Source organism: Cricetulus griseus, chromosome 7, assembly GCF_003668045.3.
Source record: "Cricetulus griseus strain 17A/GY chromosome 7, alternate assembly CriGri-PICRH-1.0, whole genome shotgun sequence".
Lineage (NCBI taxonomy): Eukaryota > Metazoa > Chordata > Mammalia > Rodentia > Cricetidae > Cricetulus > Cricetulus griseus.
In genome coordinates this window covers 77,853,677-77,880,275 of record NC_048600.1, presented here as the reverse complement: position 1 = coordinate 77,880,275, position 26,599 = coordinate 77,853,677, and the positions used below count along the sequence as shown (strand labels likewise).

Genomic DNA, 26,599 nt, shown 5'->3' with positions numbered 1-26,599 from the left:
TGGTGCCACTTTGGCAAAGGGTCCAGCTAGTACTGTACTGGGCATGGAACACTGTTTATCTCTGTCCATGTCCTTGTCATCCCACAAGTAGCCTATTTCCCTCGTCTGTAACCTGGCATTGTAGGGAACTGCATGCCCTAGTCCATGTCAAGAATGCACTTTTCATTATTAAATTTCCACAGCCCAGTTCCTCACAGACATTCTGAATGGGGTCTGCCATCTCTTCTAACTCATTTCACTTCATTTGTATTTTGATTTATTTTTTTTTGTTTTTGTTTTTGGTTTTTTCCGAGACAGGGTTTCTCTGTATTGCTTTGGAACCTGTCCTGGCACTCACTCTGTAGACCAGGCTGGCCTCGAACTCACAGAGATCCACCTTCCTCTGCCTCCTGAGTGCTGGGACTAAAGGTGTGCGCCACCAATGCCCAGCTCATTTGTATTTTGAACCTTTGTAATGATCCTGGGACAGGCCTACTTAGCCAGGTGCTCTACCTGAGTTAATTCCAGTGAGACATTTCTGTCTTGAAATTTTTGGTTCCCTAATAGAATGTTCCCACCTGTTGGTAACTCTTAAGGTCAGTTCTTTGCTACAGGCACTTTTATACCCGAGAAGGTCACCCTGTCTCTGATGTTAGTATCCCTTTCCCACAGCTGAGGCAGGAATCAACAGTGTGGCTGGACCAATGACACAGTGAGGGGGATACAGCTGTGCCTCCAGCCCTGCCACATTGAGTGGCCACACACTGCACATTGGCCCATTCTCTGTCTAGTGAGCTCTCTGGCCAAAGTTATTGGTATTATAGGAATGTCTAACTCCCCCCCCTCTGTGTCCACATACATGACATATATAATATATATGTTTAATTTTGTTTAACCCAGCATCTCCTTTTGAGCCAGAATCTTGTATGTATCCTGTTTTCATATCAACCATCATCTTGTGACGTGTTTGTCTGGATGCCAATTTGGAGTATGTTGGTGGAGCAAGCCTCTGAGTTTTCTTGCATTTCTTTGACCTCCTGATCCTGTTCTCTGTCTCTGCTTTTATCTTCCTCCCTCCCTCCCTTCCCCTCCTCCCTCCTAGGGGCTACCCTAGGAACAGGTAGCCCCTTCCCATTGTTTGAATAAAAACCCATATATAAATAAGCCTACCTCTTGGGATATCTGTTCAGATGTAATGCAACCAAAATGTTTGCTACAAAGTGAACAATAAAGAAGGAGAAGCAATCAACTGAAATCAAAGGCAGGGTTAGGAAGTGGCCAGCTGAGGAGTGGGAAGCAGGCTTGCTAGTGAGGGTTTCAAGTCAGATCTTGCCACCAGCTTCTTTAGCAGACCTCCCCTGGCTGTTGTTCCCCAGAGCAGGCTAATTGCAGGTTCCGCTTTCCACCAACAGCTTAGGTCTGCTTTCAAAGGCGAGTCTTGTGGTGTTTACAGAGCAGGGTGTTTGCCTGTGTTGGAAACGATGGAGCTAGTCTCTGTCCTGCTCAGCGCACTGTTCCTGTGGTCTCCGAGTGTTTTGCCCTGGCCCCAAGATCATTGTTCTTCCTGGATGCAGTGTCTTCACTAAATAATGTGAACAACACTTAGAAACACCAGCAGCCTGGGGCTGGAAACAAAGCCAGTAACAACAGCAACAAAAAAGCACATGTTCTGTTTTTGTGTCTGAAGCCACAAAGAGTGCTGGAAGGCACCCTGAGTCCACAGCACCGGAAACAGAGGCGCTCTCCCCGGATTAGGTGTCATTAGGACAGGAGGCAGGTGGGACCTTTTGGCTGAAGAACTTAGGGTTGATTACTGCTGATATACACTTGGGTTTCAGGGGTGTCTGCATTTCAGCCTGCTGGAATCACCTTCTTATCTCCTGGCTCACTGACTTGGGTAGGCTCCTCCCACTTGATGACAGTCTAACACCTGCCAGGATGCCCACCCCCACCCCCTGCTGTTTGCTGGCCCTTGACTAGCTTTTCATGCTTATCTCATTTCTGGTCCTCTAAAGTTCCATGTCTGTTTTGGGGACACTGAATGCCCTCTCTCTCTTTCCTTGGGGCCTTGTGGGATTCTGGCAGATACAGGGTGGGTTTAATGCCAGTAATGCCTTGGTGGTACTTCTCACATCTGCCATTCATTCATGATTTTCTCCACCAAGTTTTGAACATCTAAACTGGATCGGGCAGGAAATAGGCCCTTAGAAAGTAAGCAAACTGTTGGTTTACTATCTGGATCCTTAGGGAGTTCACAGTATTGACTAGGGTGTCTTAATGAGAGGCATATGGAACAAAGAGAAATGTAGCAAGCCCAAGCAAAGGGCCCTACTGAGTAGCGCTTTGAAGAGTGGATATGAGTTTAGTGGCAGATCATTAAGGAAGCTGTTAAGGTGTTCAGGCCTGAAAGTCATGGTGGAATACTGGTCAGTTGGAGCACACAAGAAGTCAGCATTTAGGCAGAGGCAGGATCTAGAGGCAGGAGAATCCTTTATTTTACCAGTCATAGGGAGTTTTCAGGCCACCAGATTCTCATATGTCAAGGACTGTCGCCAGCTTTGTTTAAACTATATATCTGAATTCTTCATATGTATCTTTGAGGGAAATGAAGTAATTTGATATGTCAAGACAGGGTGGACAGGAAAATTGGTGTCACCCTGAGGTAGCTAGCACTAAGCCAGCCGGACCAGACTTGCTCAGGCATCTTGGACAGATGCTGTGTTCTTCCCACCTGCTGTTACCACAGTGTTCATGCAAAGCTTTTGGGACCAAGTGATCTAGGTCCCAAAATGGATGTCTCCTTCCTCCTAGGCTCTGCGGCTCTGCAGGGAAAGGACATAGTCTATTATTCCCATCTTCTCCAGAACCAGGATGGGCAGAAGCACACGGGTTATAGTCTGCTGTGGAGCTAGAGTTTGGGCATGCTTGGGAAGGGCTTCTCTGCCAGCACAGTGAACAAAGGAGGCCAGTGAAGGAATGCCACATGGTCAGGGCCAACCTTTGTTTCTAAGTCTCAGACTTCTGAGGCCTGAAGAAGCCACATTGGCTCCCAATTGCTATCTTTCCCACATGGCTTAGGCCTGTCCTTGCCTTGACTGTGGAGTAACTCAGTTCTGTCTGGAACCTTCCATGAAGGCATATGAAAGTGATTTCGATTGCTGATTATCTCTGGCTTAGAAATGTGCCCTTATATTGGTGCGCTGAGGTTATAGGAGACCCCAGAGGAGGTGTAGCTCCTGGGTAGAGCTGTGTCACACCCCTGCCACCCTTCCCACCATCTCTTCCAGGGCATGACCCTCATTCATTTTTAGTTATTTTTAGTTTTGCATTTTCTTCCAGTTGCAACTGGAAACCCCAAAACAGGCTCCTGAGAATTTTGTATTCTGAATAAAGAACATTTGCCAAGAGCGGCCCACTTATATGGGCATCCTCTCCTTTGGAAAACTTTGAAGCCACCTCTTCTTACCCGTGTGGCCTCCTGTGGGGAGGTGGGTTTGGGGAGTGGCTAATGGGTTTTGTGGATCTAGATGTGGAAGGCTGGAGCAGTAGCTGGTGAGGGGCACCAGCCAGGATCAACAGTGGGCCTAGCACCTGCCAGGCCAAGGCAGGAGGCCCAGGAGTCGATAGTCAGGCTGCATGGAGACATTGCCAGATATAAATAAACAAAGAGCTGGCCTTTTATTTTGCCATGCGACCTTTATAAAGAATCCAAATCTTTATTTCTATGTTTATTGCTGTTTTATTCACTACAGCAAAGAATTAGAATCAACCTAGTTGTCCACCAATAGATGAATGGATAAGAAAATTTGGTATCTACCCATATATCTATATCTATATCTATATACTATACCACCCAGCTGTAAAGAAAAATGAAGTTAGACATTTGCAGGAAAATGGATGGACTTAATATGTATTCTCTCTCTCTCTCTCTCTCTCTCTCTCTCTCTCTCTCTCTCTCTCTCTCTCTCTCCCCCCCTCTGTGTGTGTAAACAAACATGTGAGTAACAGTATAAATGTAGAAAAGAAAAGGAATGGTAAATATAAGGGGATGAGGAAAGACTGAATGCAAGTGATGGGCATGAGTTATGACAGAGGTAATAAAGCTGTTTTTCTAATTCAAACTCTCATGGGTTTCTTGGTTTGGGGTGTGTATAAAACATATTTGATACTGAAAGTATAAAGTTTAGTGTGAAACTTCACAACTTGCTTCAAATAATAGTTGTAACTGTATCCATGTTCATTAAGTCACATGGACTTTGGGTCTGGTTAATTATGGTGTGTGATTTGCTTATTTATTTTCAAGTTTTCCTTAATAATAACATTTATTTAAAAAAATCCACTTGATGCTTTCCTGTCAGTTGTGTTCTGATTTGGAATTGTTGGGATTTTTTTCCCCAGTTTTAAAATCTCTGCTTCTCATTTCCCCATAGAATAACTTGTAGAATTCTCCCTGCCAGAGGACTATCTTGGGGACCAACAATGGGCCCAGGAAGCAGGAAGGAATGAGGGGTTTTCAGCAGGGATTTTGTTTGTGATCTGGTATGTCCCTGCTTCGGGCTTTGTTCTTTATAGTTGCTATCGTGTTTGAATGTGAGACACCCTCCACAGGCCCGTGTTGGAACATTTGTGTGCTGCTGCTGCTGCTGCTGCTGCTGCTGCTGCTGCTGCTGCTGCTGCTGCTGCTTGGGAGATTGTGGACCTTCAGGAGGTGGGGCCTGACTGGAGGAAGCATTTTAGCAAGATCCACTTCCTGTTCACACTGTACTTCCTGTGTTCACACTGTACTTTCTTCCAGCCAACTTCCTGTTCCTGCCACCATGCCTTTCTTGCCATGATGGACTGTTTCCCTCTGGAACTAGAGCCACACAAGCACTTTCTCCCTTGAGTCACTTTTGTTCAGGGCACTTTATCAAAGCAACAGGACAGAGGGAGTTGCAGTTTGATATTTTTTGTAAGTTACTGGGCACTTGCTTTTTGTTTGTCTCAAGAACATTATGGAACACCTTCTGACTAGTGTGTTTTTGCCAAGGTGAAGTGAGGGTTCCTGCCTGTATACTCCTATCACAAAAAGGAGATGTCTGCCTTCAGGCCTTTGCCTCAATAAGAGGCAGTGTCCCCTCATAAACCCTTCCTCTCTAAAGTTGCTTCCCATCATGTATTTGGTCACCCTGCTGAGTGACTAAAACAGGGTGACTGATGCAGGCTGTCCTGTGCTTCCATCCCCGTGCCCCAAGTATTTCAACCTGGAAGCCAAAATGGCAATTCTGTTGGATAGTGTTTAAAAGGGACTGATTTTCTCATGAGCAGAAAAGACGGTGCCCAGAATAAGAGGCCATTGCTAGAGAGTCTTCATGATGAAGGAGAGGACGGACACCCTCAAAGAAGTTCTGTTGCTTGATGGGGTGGAGCCTGTCATTAAAGGAAAGCCCTGTAATTAGAAATTCTACTTCCAAGTGGGACCTGCAGCCGGAGCAGCTGCAGACTCTGTACTGCATTCCTTGATGCTGAAGAGGGGGATGCTGGAGCCAGGGTACCCACCAGGCAGCAAGTGGGTGGCTCTGCAGATGACCACCTGTACTGAGGGTGTGTGGTCAGCCCCCTCCCCTTTGCAGGGGCCAGGGGTTGATGGATATACAGCTGAACAGCTGATTTGATTCCCTCTTTATCTTCACTGGGTCCACATTTTCAACCCCACCCTCTTGGTCCTTCCTTCCTTCCTTCCTTCCTTCCTTCCTTCCTTCCTCTTTCATTGGTGTTCTGCCTGCATGCATGTGTGAAGGCATAGGATCCCCTGGAACTGGAGTTACAGACAGTTGTGAGCTGCCATGTGGGTACTGGGAATTGAACCTACGTCCTTTGGAAGAGCAGTCAGTGTTCTTAACCACTGAGTCATCCCCCCCCCATGCCAAATGTCTTTCTGAGTATTGAATTCAGGCCCTTGCACATGCTAGCCAAGTGTTCTATAGACATGAGCCATCATCCTCAGGCTTCTGTGCCAAACATCCATTACAATGTCAACTCTAGCCAAGAGTGGTAATGCACACCTATAGTCCCAGCACTTGGTAGGCAGTCAGGAGCATCTCCATTCAAGGCTACTTGGTGCAAACTCCACCCCAAAAGACAATAGCAAAACAGCTTTCTCTCCATTCTTTTGCATGCCATACAACCTGTTTTACTTTCACTTTTATCTGACCACCAAAGGAGAGGCTGGGTCAGGGGACAAGATGATATAGGCATCAGGCTGGGTCAGGGGACAAGATGATATAGGCACCAGTCAGTGGCTCAACAGACACGTCCACTCTCTGGTTTATAACTAGGTTAATTTAATTTTCAGCTCAGAGGCCACCCCCCCACCCCCATTTGGTGGTAATCTCAGATAGTTAATGAGCTAGAAGGAGAGCCAGCCTATGGGATGGCGTCTCACTCCTCGCCTCAGTGGCTTAGCAGGACTGATTTATTAGCCATTTGTTCCTGGTGTGAGTGGGCCCAGCCAGTCAGGCACAGCTTCCCGATTCTCCCCTCTTCTAAAGACCAACTGAGCTCTGGCTTCTGGCCTTAGCTTTTGGACCTCTCTCTTCCTTTTGCAGCTGGGGTTGAGTGGAAGGGAGGAGGAGAGCCGGGGACACAGAGAGCCTCAGGCCGGCTCATCTGCCCAGCCAGCCCGCAGTGCCTGTGAAACTCCTCCAGCTCTTTATTTCAGAGGCATTTGTCCCCAGCCAAGCCAGCATTGAGCAATTCTGGCCTGAAATTCTGTCTCAACATTTGGGCAAGTGTTTTCCTTCTGTAGAATGATGACACACTTGAGGAAAGGGTGAAAGCCTGTACTGTGGAATGGGGATTCGGGAACTGGGGTAGGCAAAGCTGGAGGCTTTTAGCTTTGTGACTACTGACTTTAGGAAAGACCATATAGCTCCTGCTTCCTGAATTAATCTGTCTTTCTTATGCACACATATATACCACACTCCACTTAATAATGTTCTGAGAAATGGTTCATTATGCCATCAGACCCTTTGTGTCAACATCTGAGTATGCATATATATATATATATATATATATATATATATATATATATATATGCCTGGTATAGCCCAGGACCCACTGAGGCCACATGGGACTCCTGTCACATACATAGCCTGTTGATAACCAACCCCTGCTGTATGCACATACCATCTCAGATATGCCATCTCATGGATATGAATGTAAAATTCCATTTATATACATATATATTGTGGTCCTTATCATTAAAAGCAACATTAACTTTAAATCAAACTCTTTTTGTGTTTGATTGGCAGGCAGGGAGGGCAGAGATCCTTAGAAAGGAGGTTGGTGATAATGGATGGGTCAGAGTGATGGTGATGATATTTGTACATTTTGACGTCATAGGCTGGTTTATCTTTTAGCTCATTAACTATCTCAGATTACTACCCCTTGGGGAGTAGCCCTTCTTAGAGCCATAGCCCTGGGATGGACATGACCCTTAGAAATTCAGCATCCTACAGTCTGAGTCCCTGCTCCTTCATTTGCCCAGTATTGGATTTGGGGCCCAGGAACTTGCCCTCCCTGAGCTGTACTGTCCCCACCTTTAAAAGGAAAGAACCAGTGGGTCCTCTCATGTCCATCCTTTGCGTGCCTCATCTGCAGGGCTCCATGGTAACACAGCTGATGCAGGATAAGCCTGTTTCTTCCTTACCAGAGGCAGACTGCTGTGTTTCCCTTTTAGGGGACTTTGAATATCATGCAGGGCAGTGTCTTTGAGACTTGACCAAACCATGCAGACCTCATCCTTTCAAAGCTTAATAAAATGCAACAGCCCCAGCCTTGCACATAACATCTGACAATGAGCTGAGCCCACAGGTCCCAATGTGAAAGGATCCGAACACTCAGGCAAATCCATCCATGTCCACTTAGCATGTGAGCAGGCTATTGGCCAGTGGCCAGCTGATAGGCTGACATCAGGAGTTTTACCTGTGTCTGGGCACCCCTAAAGCTGAGGGCTAATTTTCATTTATTTGCTGCAAAGAGGTTTTTCTGCTTTCTCAGAATCTGTAACTCCCAAAGGCCGAGGAACTCTAGCCCAAGGCACCGAATCCAGTTGCTATCATTAGTTTCATTTTATTTTTTGCCCCCTGCCTGCCCCCCTTTTTTCCAGCAAGAGTATTGCTGTATAGCATAGCTTAGTGTTTTCTCCAATTTGAAATCCTCCTGCCTCAGGTTCCAGGCACATGCCACCATACCTGATTGCACACCCTCCTTGCCTACTGTAACGTTTAATCAGGCTCATGTCTGTTCTTCACAGACATGAGCTCCAGTGGCTATGACATACCCCTCTATGATGGACAGTACCCTCAAATCAAACCATGAGAAGAAACAGACCTTTCCTTTAAAGTGGCAATGAAGGCACAACTAACCCACAGCCTTGTGAAGATAGGGCCACACTGGATGATACTAGCTGAGGAGACTGGATCAGGGTCTCTTCATTACAGTGCTTCGTTCCAGGCTGTCTGTCACTTGGGCTTTTTGACACCTCGGAATGAGTTACTCTGGGCGTTTAGCAAACCCAGGAGAGCTTTCAGTTTGATTTGTTTCCCTAACGTGCTAATGGGGCGGAGGAAAGCAGGGCTCTGATCCTTCCTTTAGGTGGTGTTTACTTATGGGCTTAGTGTGTGTTCTCAGCCCAGGGACTTGGGAGTAGATTCCCAGGGGAGAACACTTAGAAGTTTGATCTGGCTTTGTCAGATCCCAGAGAACCCAGAGGCTCAGTGGTGCCTCTCTGCAATCACTGGCTCACAGCAGACACCCTACGTCCTCCCCGGCCCCCCACACTCCTGTTCACCCCCATATGTCCACATGGCTTTACAGCAGCTTGGTAGCTTAGAATCTGGTATGGCATTAGCCTTCTGTCCATTTCTGTATTTACTCTTGGGCCAAGAACCTTAATCTTCTCAGTCTGTGATCTTTCCTGAATGACCCCACCCGCAAAATTTCCTGGGAAGCAGTGCGGCTCCTCAGGTGGATGAATTCAGAGCACATAGGTGCCACGCCCTCTGACAGTTTCCTTAAGGCCTTCTGCCTGCCTAGCTCTCCTGTTGCCGGCTTCCTCTTTCAAAGTTGTTTTTGAATGTGTTGACCCATTGCCAGCACCCCCACCCCCTCATTCCCCCCCCCACCTTGAACAGCATCTTCAGGTTCACATCATTTCATTTATTTTAATTACCTTCTTGGGAAGGTCCATAAAGTGTTTGTGTGTGTGTGTGTGTGTGTGTGTGTGTGTGTGTGTGTGTGTGTGTGTGGTAAAGCATATAAAATATGACACTAAAAGAAGTCCAATAGTTAGTGATATAAAGAGGACCCAGGAATTGACCTCATTCAGTGCCTCTGGTGTGACTACAGCTTTTCAGCCTTCCTGAGAGCCCAAGCTACAGTTAAGTGTAGTCTTGCTGTGTAACACAGCTCTGGATTTTCACCAACTCAAAAATCCTCCTGCCTCAGGTTCTGTGAATGTGCCACCATGCCCGACTGTACACCCTCCTTGCCTGCTGTAATATTTAATGAGGTTGATTCTGTTCTTCACAGACTGGAACTTTGGTGGCTATGGCTTCCCCTCTATGATGGACGCCTGTCTGGGCGAAAGAAAGGATGACTGTTCTGGTATTGAGATGGGAGGCTGGCTACTGGCACACACACAGCTGAACCTCAAAGTTTGTCCAGCCTTTTTTTTTTTTTTTTTTTTTTTTTTTACAGGATAATGAAGGGAAGACAGGGATGAAAGAAGGGGAGAGGAAGGGAGGGAAGGAAAGAAGGAAGGAGCATGACTCATGTTCTAGACAGACCAACACCACATTAAGGGTTTCATCTCACCCATTGTTAGTGAAGGAAACAGGCGAATCTTATGGCTTTAAGGGAAAAGTCAAAAGAATTTGTCAGTTTTCTTGTAGTAAGGGAATGTTGGCATAAATTTGTAAATGCATGATGGACTTTGTCATAGAGAGGTGGGAAGGAAGATCCATGGAACTTGTGCCAGAGGCTTGATCTGCATCTCCATGGGACATATTGTCTGCAACTTCTGGAGTGCCCAAGTCACCAAGGCTGGAATCTTGACAGTGCACAACTTTCAAGTGGAGACATCTCTTAATGGTTTCTTATTATTCCAAATTCCTTTGTGTCCTTCTGTATTTGTTTATTATTTTATACTAGTCTTTGGCAAGCCCATGGTATTGATAATCAGCTAATACCTCAAATCTTTTGAAGACACTTCCTGGGTGTCCCCTCTACTCCTGAGTTGGTATTTCATGCCACTCACCCCCTGCATTGTGTGACTTCTCATTGCCTCTGAGAGCAAAGGCAGATTCTACTTGCTGCTTGTTTGTTTGTCTGCGCTTCATTTCTGTAACAATTCTTCATCCTCCTCAGAGTGCAAACAAGACACACAGCCGGGTCTTCTGACTCCCTGAGGACAGTCATAGCAGACTGATAAAGACTATGGTGAGGCTTGTATGCTTGCTAGGAGGGTAGCAGTTACTCAAGGGAGCAAGGGCTGCATACAGATTCATTAGGTTGTTCCTGAAGGTGGAAGGTCTTCCGGGAACAAGGAACATCATGATGCCTTGAAGAAATAGCTCTTAGCTAGTCTGAATGGTTGAAGAGGGAACAGCTTGAGAACTTGTAATTCACTTGGAAAAAGGCCATGCGTCCAGCGAGCATTTGAAATCCATGCTTAAAACATGGTGAAAGTCTTAGAAGGTTTTTAGAATTGTCTTTTAAAAAGATGTCTATAGAATCATCGAGTAGACGTGATGGTCAGGGTGGGTGAGGGCAACCTCAGCCTGTTTCCCATTATTGATGGGAAGGAAGGAAGAGCCAGTTTGTTCTCTAAGCCTGGTGTGGTAGTGTTCACAGGTAATCTCAGCACCTGAAGGCTAAGGCATGGGAATCAGGAGTTCTGGGTCAGTGTGGGCCTCAAAACATGGTTCTGTCATTACGAGAGACAGAGGGAGGGATGAGGGGTAAGAAGGGAGGGAGAAGAAATTCTTTTTCTGAGCCAAATATGAGTTACCATGGCCTGGCAACAGAAATTCAGGTTGCCTCTAATGCCATGTTCTACCATCAAAACGGTTGCATATGCTTTTATAGTCATAGAACACTGTCATGAATCAATGAATTTCCTGATACACTCCTGGGGACATCTGCACAGTAGGGAGGGAGTACTACTATAGGTTTGAGTGGCTCTCTGATGACATTCCTACTTTTGGGGTTGGTTGCATGTGGTGGCATGCAAAGTTAGTACATTCTAGAGGTTTTGCCAGATAGTCAAAAGAATATCAATTCAAATATAGGGGTGAGTGATAATTGGCTATTGAGAACAAAGATATCCCATGATTATTTAGGCTATTAATATGCAACATTCCAACTTCTCATAGTCACGAAGTTCAAATCAGTCAGTCTCCAGTATCCAACATAAGTGTGACATTTTCCAGGAACTTAGTTTCATCCTTGTGGGTGCTTTTCCTCATTTTGAGCCACATTGGTTCAATCCACTGGGAGGCCACACGAGCACTATCCATTGGGAGGCTTCCTGCATGTGGAACAGCCCTTCCAGAAGTTGTTTCACTAATTCATCTTCTATGGAGGCCACGCTGTTTAAATGTCAGCCTGCTTTCCTCTTGCTGCTGTCCCAATCCTGATCATATTAGCCTGCCATCATCTGATGGATGACTGGGCATATAAAACAGTGTTAAAGAAAAACAACTTAAGCAGAATGGTACATCCTGTGGCTGCTCATGACAGCTGTCTTCTTTGCTGTCACTAACTATTGTTTTTTATGGGTTTGAACCAGAGGGCATAGCTTATTACCGGCCAACACTTGCTGGCTGTTTGCTCACGCCTCTCAAGTAGCATAGATCCTCTGATCTCAGAGCACACTTATTCTTTGCCTTTTGATTGACACTCAAGCCCAGGACCTTCTTAATGTTGATGGCCTCTTAATGTAATTGTGTCACTTAATGTAATGGGAGTGGTGATACATAAATGTGTCATCTTTGAGAGTTGGAGGCTGAGGCCTCATGATAATTTATCCTTCCAGGTTGCCCCCAATTCTCTTTACATGTCTACCCCATGACCTTCTATTCTGAGCTGTAAGCACAGCTCACTGCCTCCTATGGATGCCTTGGCAGCTTTCAAGTGCTCACTGATATTTTGCTATCTTACTGATTTTATTCCAATGATAGACATCTTTAAAAATCACAGTGCTGGAGCTGGAGAGATGGCTCAGCAGTTAAGAATACTGACTGCTTTCCCAGAGGACCTGGGATCAATTTCCAGCATCCACATGGCGGCTCACACTGTCTGTAACTCCAATTCCAGGAGAACCAAGACCCATGGCGAAACACCAATGCACATAAAATAAAAAAAAAATAAGTTAAAACAACAAAAATATTCACAGCCCAATAGGTACAAAGCAAAATATGGAAGGCAGTAAGATGTGGTAAAGTATTTTGCTTTCAGATTTGTAGGCTTGGGGCTGGAGAGGTGGCCGAACGGTTCAGAGCACTGAGCTGTTCAGAGCACCAGCTGCTCTTCCAGAGGACTATATTCAATTCTCAGCACCCACACAATGGCTCACGTCTGTAACTCCAGTTCTAGGACAATCCAATACCCCTTCTGACCTCCATGGGCACCAGACAGGAATGTAGTGCACAGACACACATATTCAGGCAAAACTCCCAGATTAATAAAATAAGAAAGAAATTAAAAACCAGATATAAGGACTTCAAAAAAAAAAAGTTACCAGGCTAGTTTTTCAGTGAGACTTGTGCAAGATAAACAGCTAATCTTGTCATTCTTAGCTACCTCGGTAACTGTGTGTTCATACTTGATTTCCTTGTTGTGTCTGATTTTGTTCTCTTGGAGTGGGTGTGGGGGCAGGATGAGGATTCTGTCTTTTGAACACAGGAGAGATGCATGGAGATTCTATCTGAGGACTCACCAGTCAGGCAACTCCACCTTCTAAAAAGTTTCCATAGCATACAATAAGTGACTATGACAGGACATAGTCAGATCCTGTACAGTATTTAAAAATCGTTTCAGTCACCAAAGCTTTCTCTTTCTCCTGTCTTCCAATGTGAAATATACCAAGCAAATTGGAGTGTAGTGATCTGTTGCAAATTCATCGAGCTTCTAGAAATCACGGTTGACTACAACAATGGAAAAGTGAGCCTGGACGGGGTGTGGAGTCCTTTCTCCTGTTGAAGGGCGACTCTGGGGAGCTTGCAATCATAGTAAGCTGCAAGTGGTCTCTCATCTAGGAGGAGCTCAGCTGGGGCTTCCAGTGGCTATTAAACAAAGGGTTTTCCTTGGTCAGCTTCAAGAGCACAGACAAACCAACCAGGAAATAAACCAGAGAGAAGTTGGGCCAGATGAGAGACAGCAGCAGCTCCTTGGTCCTCAGTCAGCAGTGTTCCCAGGTCTCAAACCCTCTGAGTGGCATGGTTGGAAAGTACTTATTTTGCTTTCTAAATGTTCTTGGGTCCTTTAAAGTCAGCAACAAGAGGACTGGACTTGCATTCGCTTCCCTGAAGCTGCCTTCCTTGTAGATTTTTGGCTGATAAGCAGAAAAAACGTGAGTGGGGAGGGCTGCTGGGTGCACAGAAGAGGGGGGCGGGGAAAGGGGGAATTAGCCATTATCGCCTACTTAACTTCCCAGGAGGGAGAAGGCAGCTCACTGGTGGCTTGGATTATGACATTTCACCAGCTTATCATGGACCTCTGTCCCCACACAGCTATCTGCTGTATTAAAAGCTTGCCCCATCCCCATGTCCTGTCTCTGTTACCTTTATGGCTGGCATCCTGTGTGGGGCTCAAAGATGAGAGCATGGAGAGAAAGGGGATACAGGAAATCAGGGCTTTTTCAAATGTTTGTTTTTAAATAAGTCTTTGAACTTAAGAACTGAACCTGTGCAGTGTCTGTTTCTCTTTAGTTGTCCATCCCTCACCCCAGAGCTAGGAGACATCAGAGGGAATAAAAGTAGCCCACCCACATCCACCTTGAGAGAATTCTGTTGCTTTCAGTGTTCACCTACAAACTATGTTAGATAGAAGAAGAAAAAGGAGAAGAGAGGGAAGAATGGAAAAAGGAAGAAAGGAAGGAAGGAAAGTAAACGGAGGGACAAATGTCTCCATTTCACAGACCTGGACCATAATCACTTTTCTTGCTACTACAACCAGACAGCTTACAAGTGGATGCCTAGATCTAAGGTATATTTAACACTGATCTTTCCCCCAGTCACATTTCTTGGGGTCTGTTTGATGCCCACCCGCTGGTAAAGAGGACTCAACCATCAAGTGTTGATGGTTTCTGTTTATCCTCTTCTGGCTTATGCCAACCTAATGCTGGCTACAGGAGAAGGCAGATGTGAAAGTGGCAGTTGTAAGTGTTACACACACAACTTTTAAACCCATCCATTAATTTAAAAAAAAGTTATTTTATTATGATGATTGTCATTGTCTGTGTGCAGATGCCTGCATGCTCCTGCTTGTGGATGTGGAGGTTAGAGGACAACTTTGGGAGCTGGTTCTCTCCTTCTACCTTCGCTTCCAAGAACTGAACTCAAGTCATGGAACTTCGGGGTGGGGGGAATGCCTTCACTGGCTAAGCTGTCTCACTGGTCCTAATCATTTGCATACATATGCATACATTGGAAAAACTGGGGCCAAGGCTTGACATGGTTAGTTCAAGGTCCCAGCTGGGTGCACAGGCAGGCTCTGTGTTGACCTGGGCAGCCCAAGGGGTCTGAAGCTCTTGCGTGAGCTTCACTGTTAGGAAGGTGGAGTCACAGGGTTGGATCTGCAGGCATCCTTGGGTATTCCTGACCCCTAGGGACCAATCTCTGTGTGGTGAGACTCTGCAAGTAGGATCTTAGGCCATTCCATTGTCCTTTCTGGGTCTCCAGCTGCTTTTTTTTTCTTTCTTTCTTTTTTGCTTTTGCTTTCTTCAAAGTCTGCTGACCAGAAAAATCTTCTTTCTTTCTAATGATTTTTAAGGTTTCTTTTTTCCAGGAAACAGGACACAGATCCTTCAGATTTCGAAAGATTTGTCCCTCTCAGACCTCAGTGAGACTCAGTAAACAGAAGCAGAAGCCTGGGGACCTGGAACACAAAAGCCCATTAGCTTTTCAGTCCCCCTCCAAGGCCCAGCCCCTTCCCGGAACAGGAACCACCCCCTTTGTGAGGGGGGGGGGCTAAGACCCAGGCAAAGGGCTCGAGGAAAGGGGGCTCCAGCTGCCCGGCAGTGAGATGCTCATTCGCACCCCCACCCCCACTCCACCCCAACCCCTCACCCCCCAGCATTGAGAAGCTTTTATTTCAGAGGAGCATTGAAACTCCAGGACAATGGAGGCCAAATCCTTGGGCAGGGGTTGGGGCCTGGACGGGGAGCTATCCTTTGTTATTTCTCTTGTTTCCAACCCATTACCTTGAAAGAAAAAAAAAAGTGAAAGGACCCATGAACTTTTAAAGAATCATGACATCACTTCCGCCAGACCAGATATCTAGACTATTTACAGTTTCATTTGAAATTATTTTAAACTCTCCCAAAGGAGTGCTTTGATATGCAAACATCTCGCCCAAAGGGAGACAGTTAACTTATGGAGCTGTGGCCCTTTGAAGGGGTTCAGCTGCTGGTGGGCTCCAGACCTCTGAGGAAGTGAGAAGGCCCAGATAAAGGCCCACACTGATAACTGATAGCATCGTCCTCCTCCACCAAATGGAGACCCCCCCCCCCGAAGAGAGAGGAGGGTGCATAAAGAAGAAACAACCCCGGGTTCAGCTTCCACTTCTCATTGGTTAGCTTCTCCAGCAGAGCTCCTTTCACAGCCCTGGCTGCGTACTGTCTTCCTGAAAAGGAGGACAAGGGAGGATCCTTTCATTCCCGAGGCTTCCTGTGACTTCGAATATCACGGGTGCAGACACAGCAGAGAATTTGGGAGAGCCTACTTCAGGTGGAGGGGACAGCCTTTCAGAGAAGAGTTTTCTCTCAGGCAGATCCTGTGATGAGGACTAATGACCTTGGTGCATTGTCTTCCTTAGAATTTCTTTTGAAAAGCACTGGAGCATGCCTGCCTAGAGCTCCAGTTGCCCTCTGCCCAAACCCTTCTGTTCTATTGGGAGCTGCTGGAGCTTTCAGAAGGTTATCCTTGTAGAAGGAAGCTGAGTTGCTGGGGCTGAGCAGGATATTGGCCTTCTCCCACCCTTTCCTCACTGTGAGCCTCGGGCACAATCCTCCACAGCCTTGATGTTTTGTCTTGCTACAGGCCTAAAGGCACTGGGCCCAGGTCTCACTGAATGAAACCTCTGAAACAATGAGCCAAACCAACCTTTCCTCCCCTTAAGTGGCTTCTCTCAGGTAATTCATCGAAGCAATGGAGAGCTGGCTAAGACTTCCAGTCCCCACTGTGTTAGTGTCCTAGGGGGCTTTCCTGCCCTGAAACAACTCCCACCTAGTCCTCCCTAGACCCCAGGACATTTTTAGTTCAGTTGCTAGTGTTTATGGGTTTGCCAAATACTCAAAAAAGGACACTTAATTTACTTTCCCAGTTTTAAAGGCAGTTTCCTCATTGCTGGGATCTGCCTGTTACAATATTTAAAGGCAGCTTAGCTTCCTCATTGCTGGGACCTCCTGGGGAACGGGTTTTTTCTTTGGAAGGGGTGTGGGACACAGACTTCCTAGAAACCTTGGTTCTTCTGTTACATGTCTATGAACTGTAATAGGCTAGACATGGGTTTCTTGGAAATTCTAAGTGGGCAGGTCATCAGTTTCCTGGCCTGGGCCTCGAGTGTTCTGTCAGAACTGTAAAAATGAATGGGTAGAGCCATTTTGGCCTCTTCTGCTGGCTAATTAACAGATGTGGAATTCAAGGCCTGAGAATTTGGGGAGATAGCCAAGAGGTCATACCGATTAGACGCAGACAGCCTCACAGAATAACTTTCATTTCAATGCTTCAGAAACCATACCTATTTTATCAAAATCAACAGATGTTTAGTGGCCATTTTCTCATTCCACTTGAATTTTCCCTGGAATGGTATCAAGGACTTGGTTAGCTGTACCGAGAGGTTGCAGGTTAAGATATCTTTATTCAAGTAATACTGGCCAAGCACAAGCCAGAGCATGCCCAGAGGCTGCAAGCTAGGGAGGCCAGAGAGAGCTCCCACGTCTCTGCAGCACCTTAAGAACTCCCCATGCATCATCCTGAACCTCCCCTGACCACACCTTAACAGGCGTGGTTAAGCACACCTGTAGCCAGCTCTTAGGAAGCTTGGTTACTGTGTCTCCCTACAGTTACTTTGACCCTGTATTAGAGGACATAACCAGAGATGGTGAGCAAGTGCCAGCAACATAGGAGCTTGGGGATGCTGGGGCTGCCCTTTCAAGATTATAATGGTGGCTGTTCCGTGCTATGTATATGTCAACATTCTTAGTACTGGTCACAAATGGATTTTTTTCCCTGTAAGTTTAAAAAGTAAAAGTTTTAAAAGAAGAAAAAGTCTTCATTGACATTTACAATGCATGAGGTCTTTGTAGCTGGGCAAAGATGTGATTGTCTGTGAAAGAGAAAGAGGGGTCACATAGCCCCTGCCAGCCTGCTCAGCTCTCCTCAGTTTACTGAAGACCAGACCTATCCCACACCAGTTGTCTCTGAAGGTCATTAACTCACATCAGCTGTTTCGTGTGACTGTCCAGCATCTGTCAGGCTACAGTGAGGGGGTTATGCCCATTTTTAATAATCTTCCTTTTTTCCCATTCAAGCAGTAAATTCCATTGCTGAAGGTCAGATGGGGGGGTATTGTTAGAGGGGGAAAGGAAGATATTGGGGCAGCATTTGGTGCCTTGGAAACATCAAAATTGGTGCTTTGTAGAACTTCTCTGTCCCATTCTCATTTCTTATTCCCTCAGGCTTTGTTTTTTAACAATTTGCTTCCAGCCAGTCTTAGAAGCCTTACTAGGGCATGAGATGTTGCTTGTGAGCTCTGAAACTCTTCTAGGGGAAACCAACCAGCATTCATGGATTCCACGTCTATGCTGGGTTTTCTTGCTACTCTGACCCTAGGCTGGGACACTAGTTGTCCACCTTATCCTTCCTGCCTGAATATTAGAAAGGATGACCAAGCCTGTCCATGCAGTCCTTTAAGTCCAGAGACTTCAGGAACTGTGGCAGCAGGATCACAAGTTCAAGACCAGTCCAGGCAACTTAATGAAACCCTGAATCCAAATAAAAAGAGTGTGTAGGGTATAGTTCAGTGATGGAGCACTTATGTAGCACATGCATGACCCTGGGTTCAATGTCTAACATCACCACGAAAGGGGGGCAGTAAAAACAGCTCAATAGCCTTTTCTTCCCCCTCCCACCACTTCCCTTTTTTTTTGGTGGGCAACTATACTGGCCTTTAACTAGAAACAGTCTTCTGCCTCAGCTTCCCAAGCTCGGGGATTCCAGGCATGTGCCCATGCCCCTGCCTAACTCTAGTTGCCAATTTTTACATTTATTTGTATTCTATGGGACTTTTAGAAATAGGGGGTTTTAAACCACCAGCTTTGAGTAAAAGCACAAACAGGGTAATGGAGTTTATTCTTTCTTTGGTTTGGCACTGCATGACTTTTGGCAACAAAAAGAGGAGCTGTATCCATGCGTTTGTCCCATGAGTAAGGGTATGCCTCACTGGCTGAAGTTTTAGTTTGCCTCATTTTATTATTTTACTCATAGTCAGCTCTGTGTGTATGGAGAGAGAGAGAGAGAGAGAGAGAGAGAGAGAGAGAGAGAGAGAGAGAGAGAGAGAGAGAGAGAGAGATGACAGGAAGCACTCTTCGCTTCGCTTCTATTTACAGTAAGCCTGATTGTATTTGTATGTTCTTGCCTGCAAGACCATATAACCTCACTCTTACTAAGTATAATGACCTCTGGGACTTTGACCCAGATAGTCTTAGATTCACCAAATAACTTGTATTTCTGCTCACAATGTTTATACCCTATGCACACTTTAAAAATTTCATTTCATTTTTATGTATGTGTACCTAAATATGCATATGTGGTGTGTGTGTGTGTGTGTGTGTGTGTGTGTGTGTGTGTGTGTGTGTGTGTGTATGGATGTAGTAGTGTTCATCGGGGCCAGAAGAACGAATTGGATCCTCTGGAGCTGGAGTTACAGGCGGTTGTGAGCTGCCTCCTGATGTGGTTGCTGGAACTCAACTCAGGTCTTCTTCTCCAAGGCATTACACACTCTTGACTAAGCTATCTCTTCAGTCCCTCTCCCCACTTTTTTGTCTGTCTGTTTGTTTTTTTGTTTGTTAAGACAGGATCAGATAACACAAGCCCAGACTGGTGTGGAATACACTATGTAGTCAAAGCTGGCCTCCAGCTCCCAGTTCAGAGTACTGGGATTTTCAGTGTGTACCGCCCTCTTTTCTTCACAGTGGCGGTGAGGGGGGACCAAAGCACATGATAGAGTTCAAGGCCACAGGTGCCCCATCCTGTCTGTACAGGAGAATTGTCAAAAAGAGTCCCGTGCTTGAGCCCTACCCAGCCAGGGCCTGGTTCATTCAGTCTGCTTGGGTGGAGCCCAGGCATTTAGTCCTTGTTAAAGCACCCTCAGTGGTTCTGATGTGTACCTAGAGAAGAATCTGGTCAGCAATGAGATACACATGACTTCCTTGGAAAGATTCCCATGAATTCAATGCCCATGTCCCTCTAAGCCCACCTAGCCTGCAGTGTACTGCTTTGAGATCCAGCTCTTTCAGGCTACTGGTGTCCCTGGGAGTTCCTGACATATCTAAGCTTTAAGATAGGGTGACAAGCCTACCTTGCTCTGCCGGTTTCACTGGAGGAGTGGATCTTTTCTGTTCTCTGTCACTCTGTCTCCATGCATACATGCCAAAACAGTGTCTCCCAGGCCATCCTAAGAGGCTTTTCGACCAGTGTACTATGTGTAGTGTCTCTTTCCTAGCCTTGGACTGAGATATCTGTGTTCTCTGATTCACAAGCATTGACTCATGATGTGTACTAGGTTTTTATGCTTTCAGAGAGGTGTACTTTCCCATCCTGGTGGCAAACAGCAGAGGAGGGCCTGAACTAGGGGTCCTGGAGGGCAGGGGCTGATGGAACCAATGGTGATTTTTCAGGCACCACAAAAAGTAGGTAACAATGGGGATATGTGAGCCAAAGAGGCTTATTGTTTTGAAATCTGACTCCTATTTGAACAATTATGATCAGCAGTGGTCTGATTGGGACTTAAGTATCTACCATTAAGATTCTAATCTATGCACCAGAGGTATTTAATCTACAAACACACAGGTATCTAAAAGAGAGACACACCAAGCTCTGTGCACTCTTAGTCTTGTTCAGACACAAGGATTACTCAAAGGGGGACATGAGGATGTGTGGAATGGGGTGCACCAGGAGTCCCAGCTCTGTGACCCCCACATCACCCTCTCTGCTTTAGACTCAGCTTCTTCATAAGTAAATTGGGGATTACAATACCTACCTCAAAGGCCTGTGGTGAGGGATTAAATCAGATAATGCATGTGAAAGTTCCTTTGTGAGCCTCCAAAGCACAGCATAATTATTAGCTGTGACTCTCCATTTGAGAAACTGGCTTTCGTAATGAGCAGCTCAATTACCCCATGGGATATGCTTCTGTGGGGGCCAGCCTGAGGCTGCAGTGGCCTCTGGGATGCCTGGGGTGGGCAGGCAGCCTACTCAAGAGGGAAGGTCTTGCCCTTGGCTGTCAGATTATCCTTTCTCCTCTGACCCACTATTGAGCTCAAGGAATTGCGTGCATGTGGTATGTGTGTGTGTGTGTGTGTGTGTGTGTGTGTGTGTGTTGCATGTGTGCATGTGTGCATGTGCACGCATGTCTGTGTGTGGTGCACAGGAAGAACCTGCTGGTGGGGTTGGGTGTGGGGAAAAGGACAGCTCCAAGTAGAAGGAAAGCACTTTCCTATAAGCCCCTGGAAAGTTCCATGGAAGGAGTTCTTCATATTCATAGGTGGTGTTCTGTTCCCTGCTTGGTGTAACAAAGGTTCAGTGCTTGACTAAATTTGAGTCAGGCCTCTGAGCTTTCCCTTAGGCCCACCTGTAGCTCTGTGTATGGAGATTGATGCCATGTCCGTCAGAGCCCCAGGGTCTGATATAGATGGGTCTGAAGTCTGCAGAGAGTTCTGGAAGCATTCAATGGTGAAAAACTCAGATACACACTCACTTCCGACTACCCACTGTCTTCATGAAACCCACTGGGGAGAACAGCCTCAGATTCCATCACAGTGGGGATTGAGTGTCACAGTCACAGAAGGAAGTCCCCTGACTATGTTATTTCTACAACTCTAAAAGTCCTGTAGCTTGAGGATTGTCCTATGAGGCATGTCTGGAGACTGGGGTTTCCTCAGTCAGTGTCACCTAATGCTCTAGCAGATTAGCAGGGGTTCAGGCACAGAACTCAGGGACTTTGTAACACTCCCACTATTCCTCTTTTACGACCCCTTCTGTATGGCTTCCTATTCACAAATGACAATTGGGACAGTTTGTTCAGTTACCACCAGGCCCTCCTTAGGGATGCTGTGGAGCCAGGCAGACTGAGAGAAGATCCTTGTATCTATTGCTGTCTATGGATAGAGCTGGCTGAGTGACCAGTGCTCTGCGTGCAGTTATTCCTCTCTGCAAGATCCTGGCAGAAGGTGATGGCCAGTGAGGTACCAGTCTAGGTACCAAGGTCAGGGTCCCAGTTTCCTAAACACCTATATGAGCAGTACATCATCCTTGCTGTCAGTGTTCAGCTGAGGAAGCTGATGTATGGATAGGCAAGTCACCCATCCAGGGTTACACACACTTTAATACACCGTGGTCTGGAGAGCTACAGCAGGGCCAGACTTCAAAGACTATGTCTCTCTGAAGACAGACATCACCCTAGGTCCTCTCAGCCCCAGTGGCTCTGCTCAGTGTGTGTGTGTGGGGGGGATCCATGACTCCCATTGCCTCTCAGCATGACCATCTTGCTTTCATTTTAGTCTGATTTCTTATAAGCCTTCCAGTCGCCAACAGCTCAGCACAGAGAAGAAACCTGGCCTGTGTCTGAGCTGACCTGCTTTTTTAGAGACAGGCTAAGTAAGTTGAGAGCTGGGACTCCTTAATCCTCGATTACCTGAGCCTGATGGCACTGCTACCCTATAGTAAGTGGGCAAAGTGGGTTAATCTGGCTTTAGCACCCAGTGGGGCTGTGAGGCGTTTACTCTAGGCCAGGCAAAGTGTGCTGGTGTGGAACTCCCAGTGGGCTGAGCAGCAGCACTCTCCAGCAAACCAAAACTTTCTGTCTTATGTAATAAAGTTTGTGCCGTCATTTCTAAAAATGTGCTCTGATTACTGCTGGAGGCAGTACGGTGGCTTAAAGTTAGACATTTAGAATGTTCTGTTGAGAAGGAAGTATTTTCTTTAAAAATGATGTGAAAATTGTCTCTTTTTAAATAGTGTACGCAGGCAAAAACCAATCAGAATCTCTATCCCACAGTTAATAGACTTTAGATCTGTGACCGAATCTAGTGCCTAGCTACTTAACATACCTCCTTTGATATAGCTACACTGGCAGGAATCATGTGCATGGGGACAATAAATGATCTTATCAGACATGCATCAGATATGGTGAGCATGGCGTGTATGCTCTAAGCATGTTTACTACTATTTTTGTTCTCACCGCCTCCCCCCCCCGACCATGAGCTAGCTACTGCTATCTCCATTTTCACAGATGAAGAGAAGAGGCCCTCCAATATAAGACAGTCAAGGTAATAAGCAGCAAAGCCAGGAGCTGAACCTAGGCCTGACCTCCAGACCCACAGCCTTCAAGCCTTAAGCTAAACCATTGTGGCTCTGAAACCCTCCTTTAATTCTCTCAACGACTCAGCAGGTAGATGGCATTATTCCTGCTTTGCACATTAGGGTACCAAAAACTCAGAGATGTTACATAACTCATCTCCTGGCTGTGAAGCAGTAGAGAGGGGTTCCCAGTCCAGCTCACTCACACTGGGAAACATAGCTCAGACCGTTGCCTTTAGTAAGTTCGGGGCTTACCTATCATCAAGACCACTTACCCATCACTGTTTATTTAGTGGATACTTGTGGTGATTCTGTGTGCATGTTAAATGCTAGGGATTGATCAACTGATCATCAGTGTGTGTTCGAGAGCTGGAATGTGTGTGTGCTCAAGAGTGCTGAGGGGGGCGTGGCCTCTGCCTTCATGGAGCCTTTTCAGAACTGTCCATACATCTGGACATTTCATCATAGGAGGATGTGTTTTTCTCTCTGTCCTTCAGTTTGCCACCAGCAAAGGTGTTGCAGAACCTTAAGCAATAGGCATGTCTGCTTGTCGTAGTCTCATTCTTGTCTACCACCCTCCTTACCCAGAGTTTCCTTGTTCTTTTTCTCCCCTTTGCTTGTCTTTTGACAGGTGCTGTTTTACTTCCTAGAGCTTTTTTCATCTAATTTACTGAAAATGTCCTCAAGTAGACTGACAGGATCCAGACTCCTCAATCCTAGATCCCGGGCTTGGCCCCACCCACCCCTCCAGTTTCATTGCATGGTCACATAACAGAATCTATAGAATAACACAAACTATTACACATGGTTGCCAGTTCACATCTTGTAACCAAGGTGCTACATCCCTGATTTATGCCGTTAAAATGATTATCATTTACCATTGCAAAAACTCAGTCCAGATATCATGACCCTGTGTTGACTGTGCCAACAATGTTACCTAATGCTTCTGGTAAAATTAATACTCTAGTAGATATCTTGTAATTATTTTGCCCTAATAGAATCTAAGATTTGTTTTGCTTTATTTTGTTTTTTTGAAGCTTCTCAAATTGTGTCTTGAGATTTTCATGTGGTATCTTTCTGTCCGTTTGTTTCATTGAGTTTTTGGATAAGCTTGCTTGGTTGCTTTGGGCCCATTTTGTCAAGTTACATTTCTGGTGCCCAAGACCATCTAGGCTTGGTGGACATGTGAAGGACTGATAGACAGTGCCATTTCTGAGGGAAGACCTATCAGGTGTGGGAGGGGGCGGGGTGTTGTGAAAACCGGATACTTTGAGTTAACTTGAGAGGCAACATCCACACCAGCACCTTGTTCTAGGAAGATGATTTAGCTTCAGCTGGGAGCTATCTGGCCTCCAAGCCTGGGGTTGGGGTCGCATTAATGCATTCCACCTCTAAAATCCTGTTTCATTTTTGTTTTAAAAAACGGCCTCAATTATAAGAGGGAGCCGGGGTTAGATGTGACACTGAGGGGAGGCTAAAGAAGCTCCATTTTCTGACTCCAGATTGTTCCTTTGCCTCCGCAGGGACCTGATGCCAAGAACTCTGGAAGGCCAGATCACTATGGAGAAGACGCCCAGTTACTTTGTGACCCGGGAGGCACCCGCGCGCATCTCAGCCATGTCCAAGGACACCAAGCTCATCGTGGTGGTGCGCGACCCGGTGACCAGGGCCATCTCGGACTACACGCAGACACTGTCCAAACGGCCGGACATCCCCAGCTTCGAGAGCCTGACGTTCCGCAACCGCAGCGCGGGCCTCATCGACACGTCCTGGAGCGCCATCCAGATCGGCCTGTATGCCAAGCACCTGGAGCCCTGGCTGCGCCACTTCCCGCTGGGCCAGATGCTCTTCGTGAGCGGGGAGCGGCTGGTCAGCGACCCTGCGGGTGAACTGCGCCGCGTTCAGGATTTCCTGGGCCTCAAGCGCATCATCACCGACAAGCACTTCTACTTTAACCAGACCAAGGGCTTCCCGTGCCTCAAGAAGGCGGAGGGCAGCGGCAAGCCTCACTGCCTGGGCAAGACCAAGGGTCGTGCGCACCCAGTCATTGCGCGGGAGGTGCTGCGACAGCTGCGTGACTTTTACCGGCCCTTCAACCGCAAGTTCTACCAGATGACTGGCCGCGACTTTGGCTGGGACTGAGTCTTCCCTTGGGGCTTATCTATTGAGAAAGAGTATATGTATGTAAAATGTACAGAAATCTATTTTATAATAATTTATTTTTAATTCACAAGCAATTAATTCACTAAGCTGCCTAGCCACACTCTGCAGAGAGTTCGAGTCACGTTCTGTTAACATTCCAAAGTGTTTAACTCTGACATTTTGTTCTGTCCCTCACAATCAATGGTGCTTCCGTGTTTTCCTTCCCTCCCCATTGTATTTAAGAAGAAAAGCACAACTTGAGATTTTCGTTACGGGTATTCAGCCTTCGGTCACCTTGGGTCCTCCACCTGCTATCTCCATGAGTTTTGGCTGCCTCAGCTGGTTGTAGTGTTTTCTTGCCTGGGTACCTTCTGGAAGCACTGAGCTGCCTCAGCACGCTGTAGTCTGAAGTGTAGTGACTGTGTAGTGTCACATTCACTAAGCTCATCCCCCTCACTGATGTAGCACCAAGGTGAGTTTCTCTCACCTCCCTTACAGGAGCCCATGTGGTTATGACCCTGTCTGGTCTATCCCTCTGTTCATTTTTACCAGCTGGAAATGTGTGCAAACAATTGACCCCTGTTCCCGGATCCTACCAGTGAGATGCTGCTTTACAAAAAAGGTGATAGCTCATTTGCACAAAAGTGCACCACACCTTTCTTCAGTCAGACAGTTACACTCTGACACACCAAAGAGTCTCCCAGGCTTCCATACAGAGCCACCGGCACAAACCTAGGGTGCTGGATGTTGAGACCCATAAGGGTCAGATGTATCTATCCTTCCACAACAGCATGTATGGAGGTGTTGCTTCATGTAGACCCAACTGTTCCTGGACAGTAGGCTCACGGCCTCAGTAGAGAAACAAAACAATACTCAGATATGACAAGCAGCCTGCCAGAGGAAGGTGATGTGAAGCCAAATGCCTCTGCAATACCTAGGCCATCCCAGAGATGCTCTGTAGGCAATGACCACAGCAGGCTTTGAAAGATGGTCCTAGACGGCCCAGGCTCGGAAAGCTGGCTCCATGTTACTTGTAGGTACTCAAGTCTGAAGTGTGCAGCTTCCCCTGAGACAGTGGGGTCTTAGCGGGAAGGTTGCCAGTTCTGCTACTAATATGCAGATGATTCCCCTGTACCTCTGTTGGGAGGATACTTGGGTGGAGGGGTCCTTTGGCTAGTTAGTGACAGTTATGTAACTGTGTAGTGACATTGCATCATGATTATTAAGTTAATCCTCAACTTCCTGAACCAGAATGCTTCTACCCCAAAAGGAATGTTATCTGAGTTAGACTTCCATCGCAAATGCTTAGGTGTTTAAAATGACTGCACTGTGATATTTACAAAGGATTGTTTTAGACACTTTATGGGCTAACTTGACTGGATGAGTAAAGTTACATGGAAAGTGCATCTATGCCTTTACAAACCAGTGAGAGGTTGTCCATGGTCTATAGGGATATTTTGGTAACCAAATTTCTGATTTTTCTACAAGTTATAGCCCTGCTTGAATTAGCTTATTCTGGGCAACTGGGCAGTTTAGGGCAGGAAGAAGGTGGTCATTGGCTGTGTTTATTCTTTAGATGTTACATCCATTTCTTTTCTTTTTCTTCTGCAGATCTAGGGGTAGAATCCTGGGCC

At 46.3% G+C, this 26,599-nt stretch overlaps 1 protein-coding gene across 1 annotated transcript in view; it reads left to right on the top strand.

Moving 5' to 3' along the window:
• The window catches only part of LOC113836797 (heparan sulfate glucosamine 3-O-sulfotransferase 3B1), a 33,503-nt gene extending 8,538 nt beyond the window's left edge, over positions 1-24,965 (top strand). Inside the window, exon 2 of the mRNA XM_027427154.2 lies at positions 24,347-24,965. Within this exon, the coding sequence (XP_027282955.1) occupies positions 24,347-24,965 (619 nt within the window). The remainder of the gene's footprint in view (positions 1-24,346) is intronic.
• Positions 24,966-26,599: the final 1,634 nt, after the last annotated feature.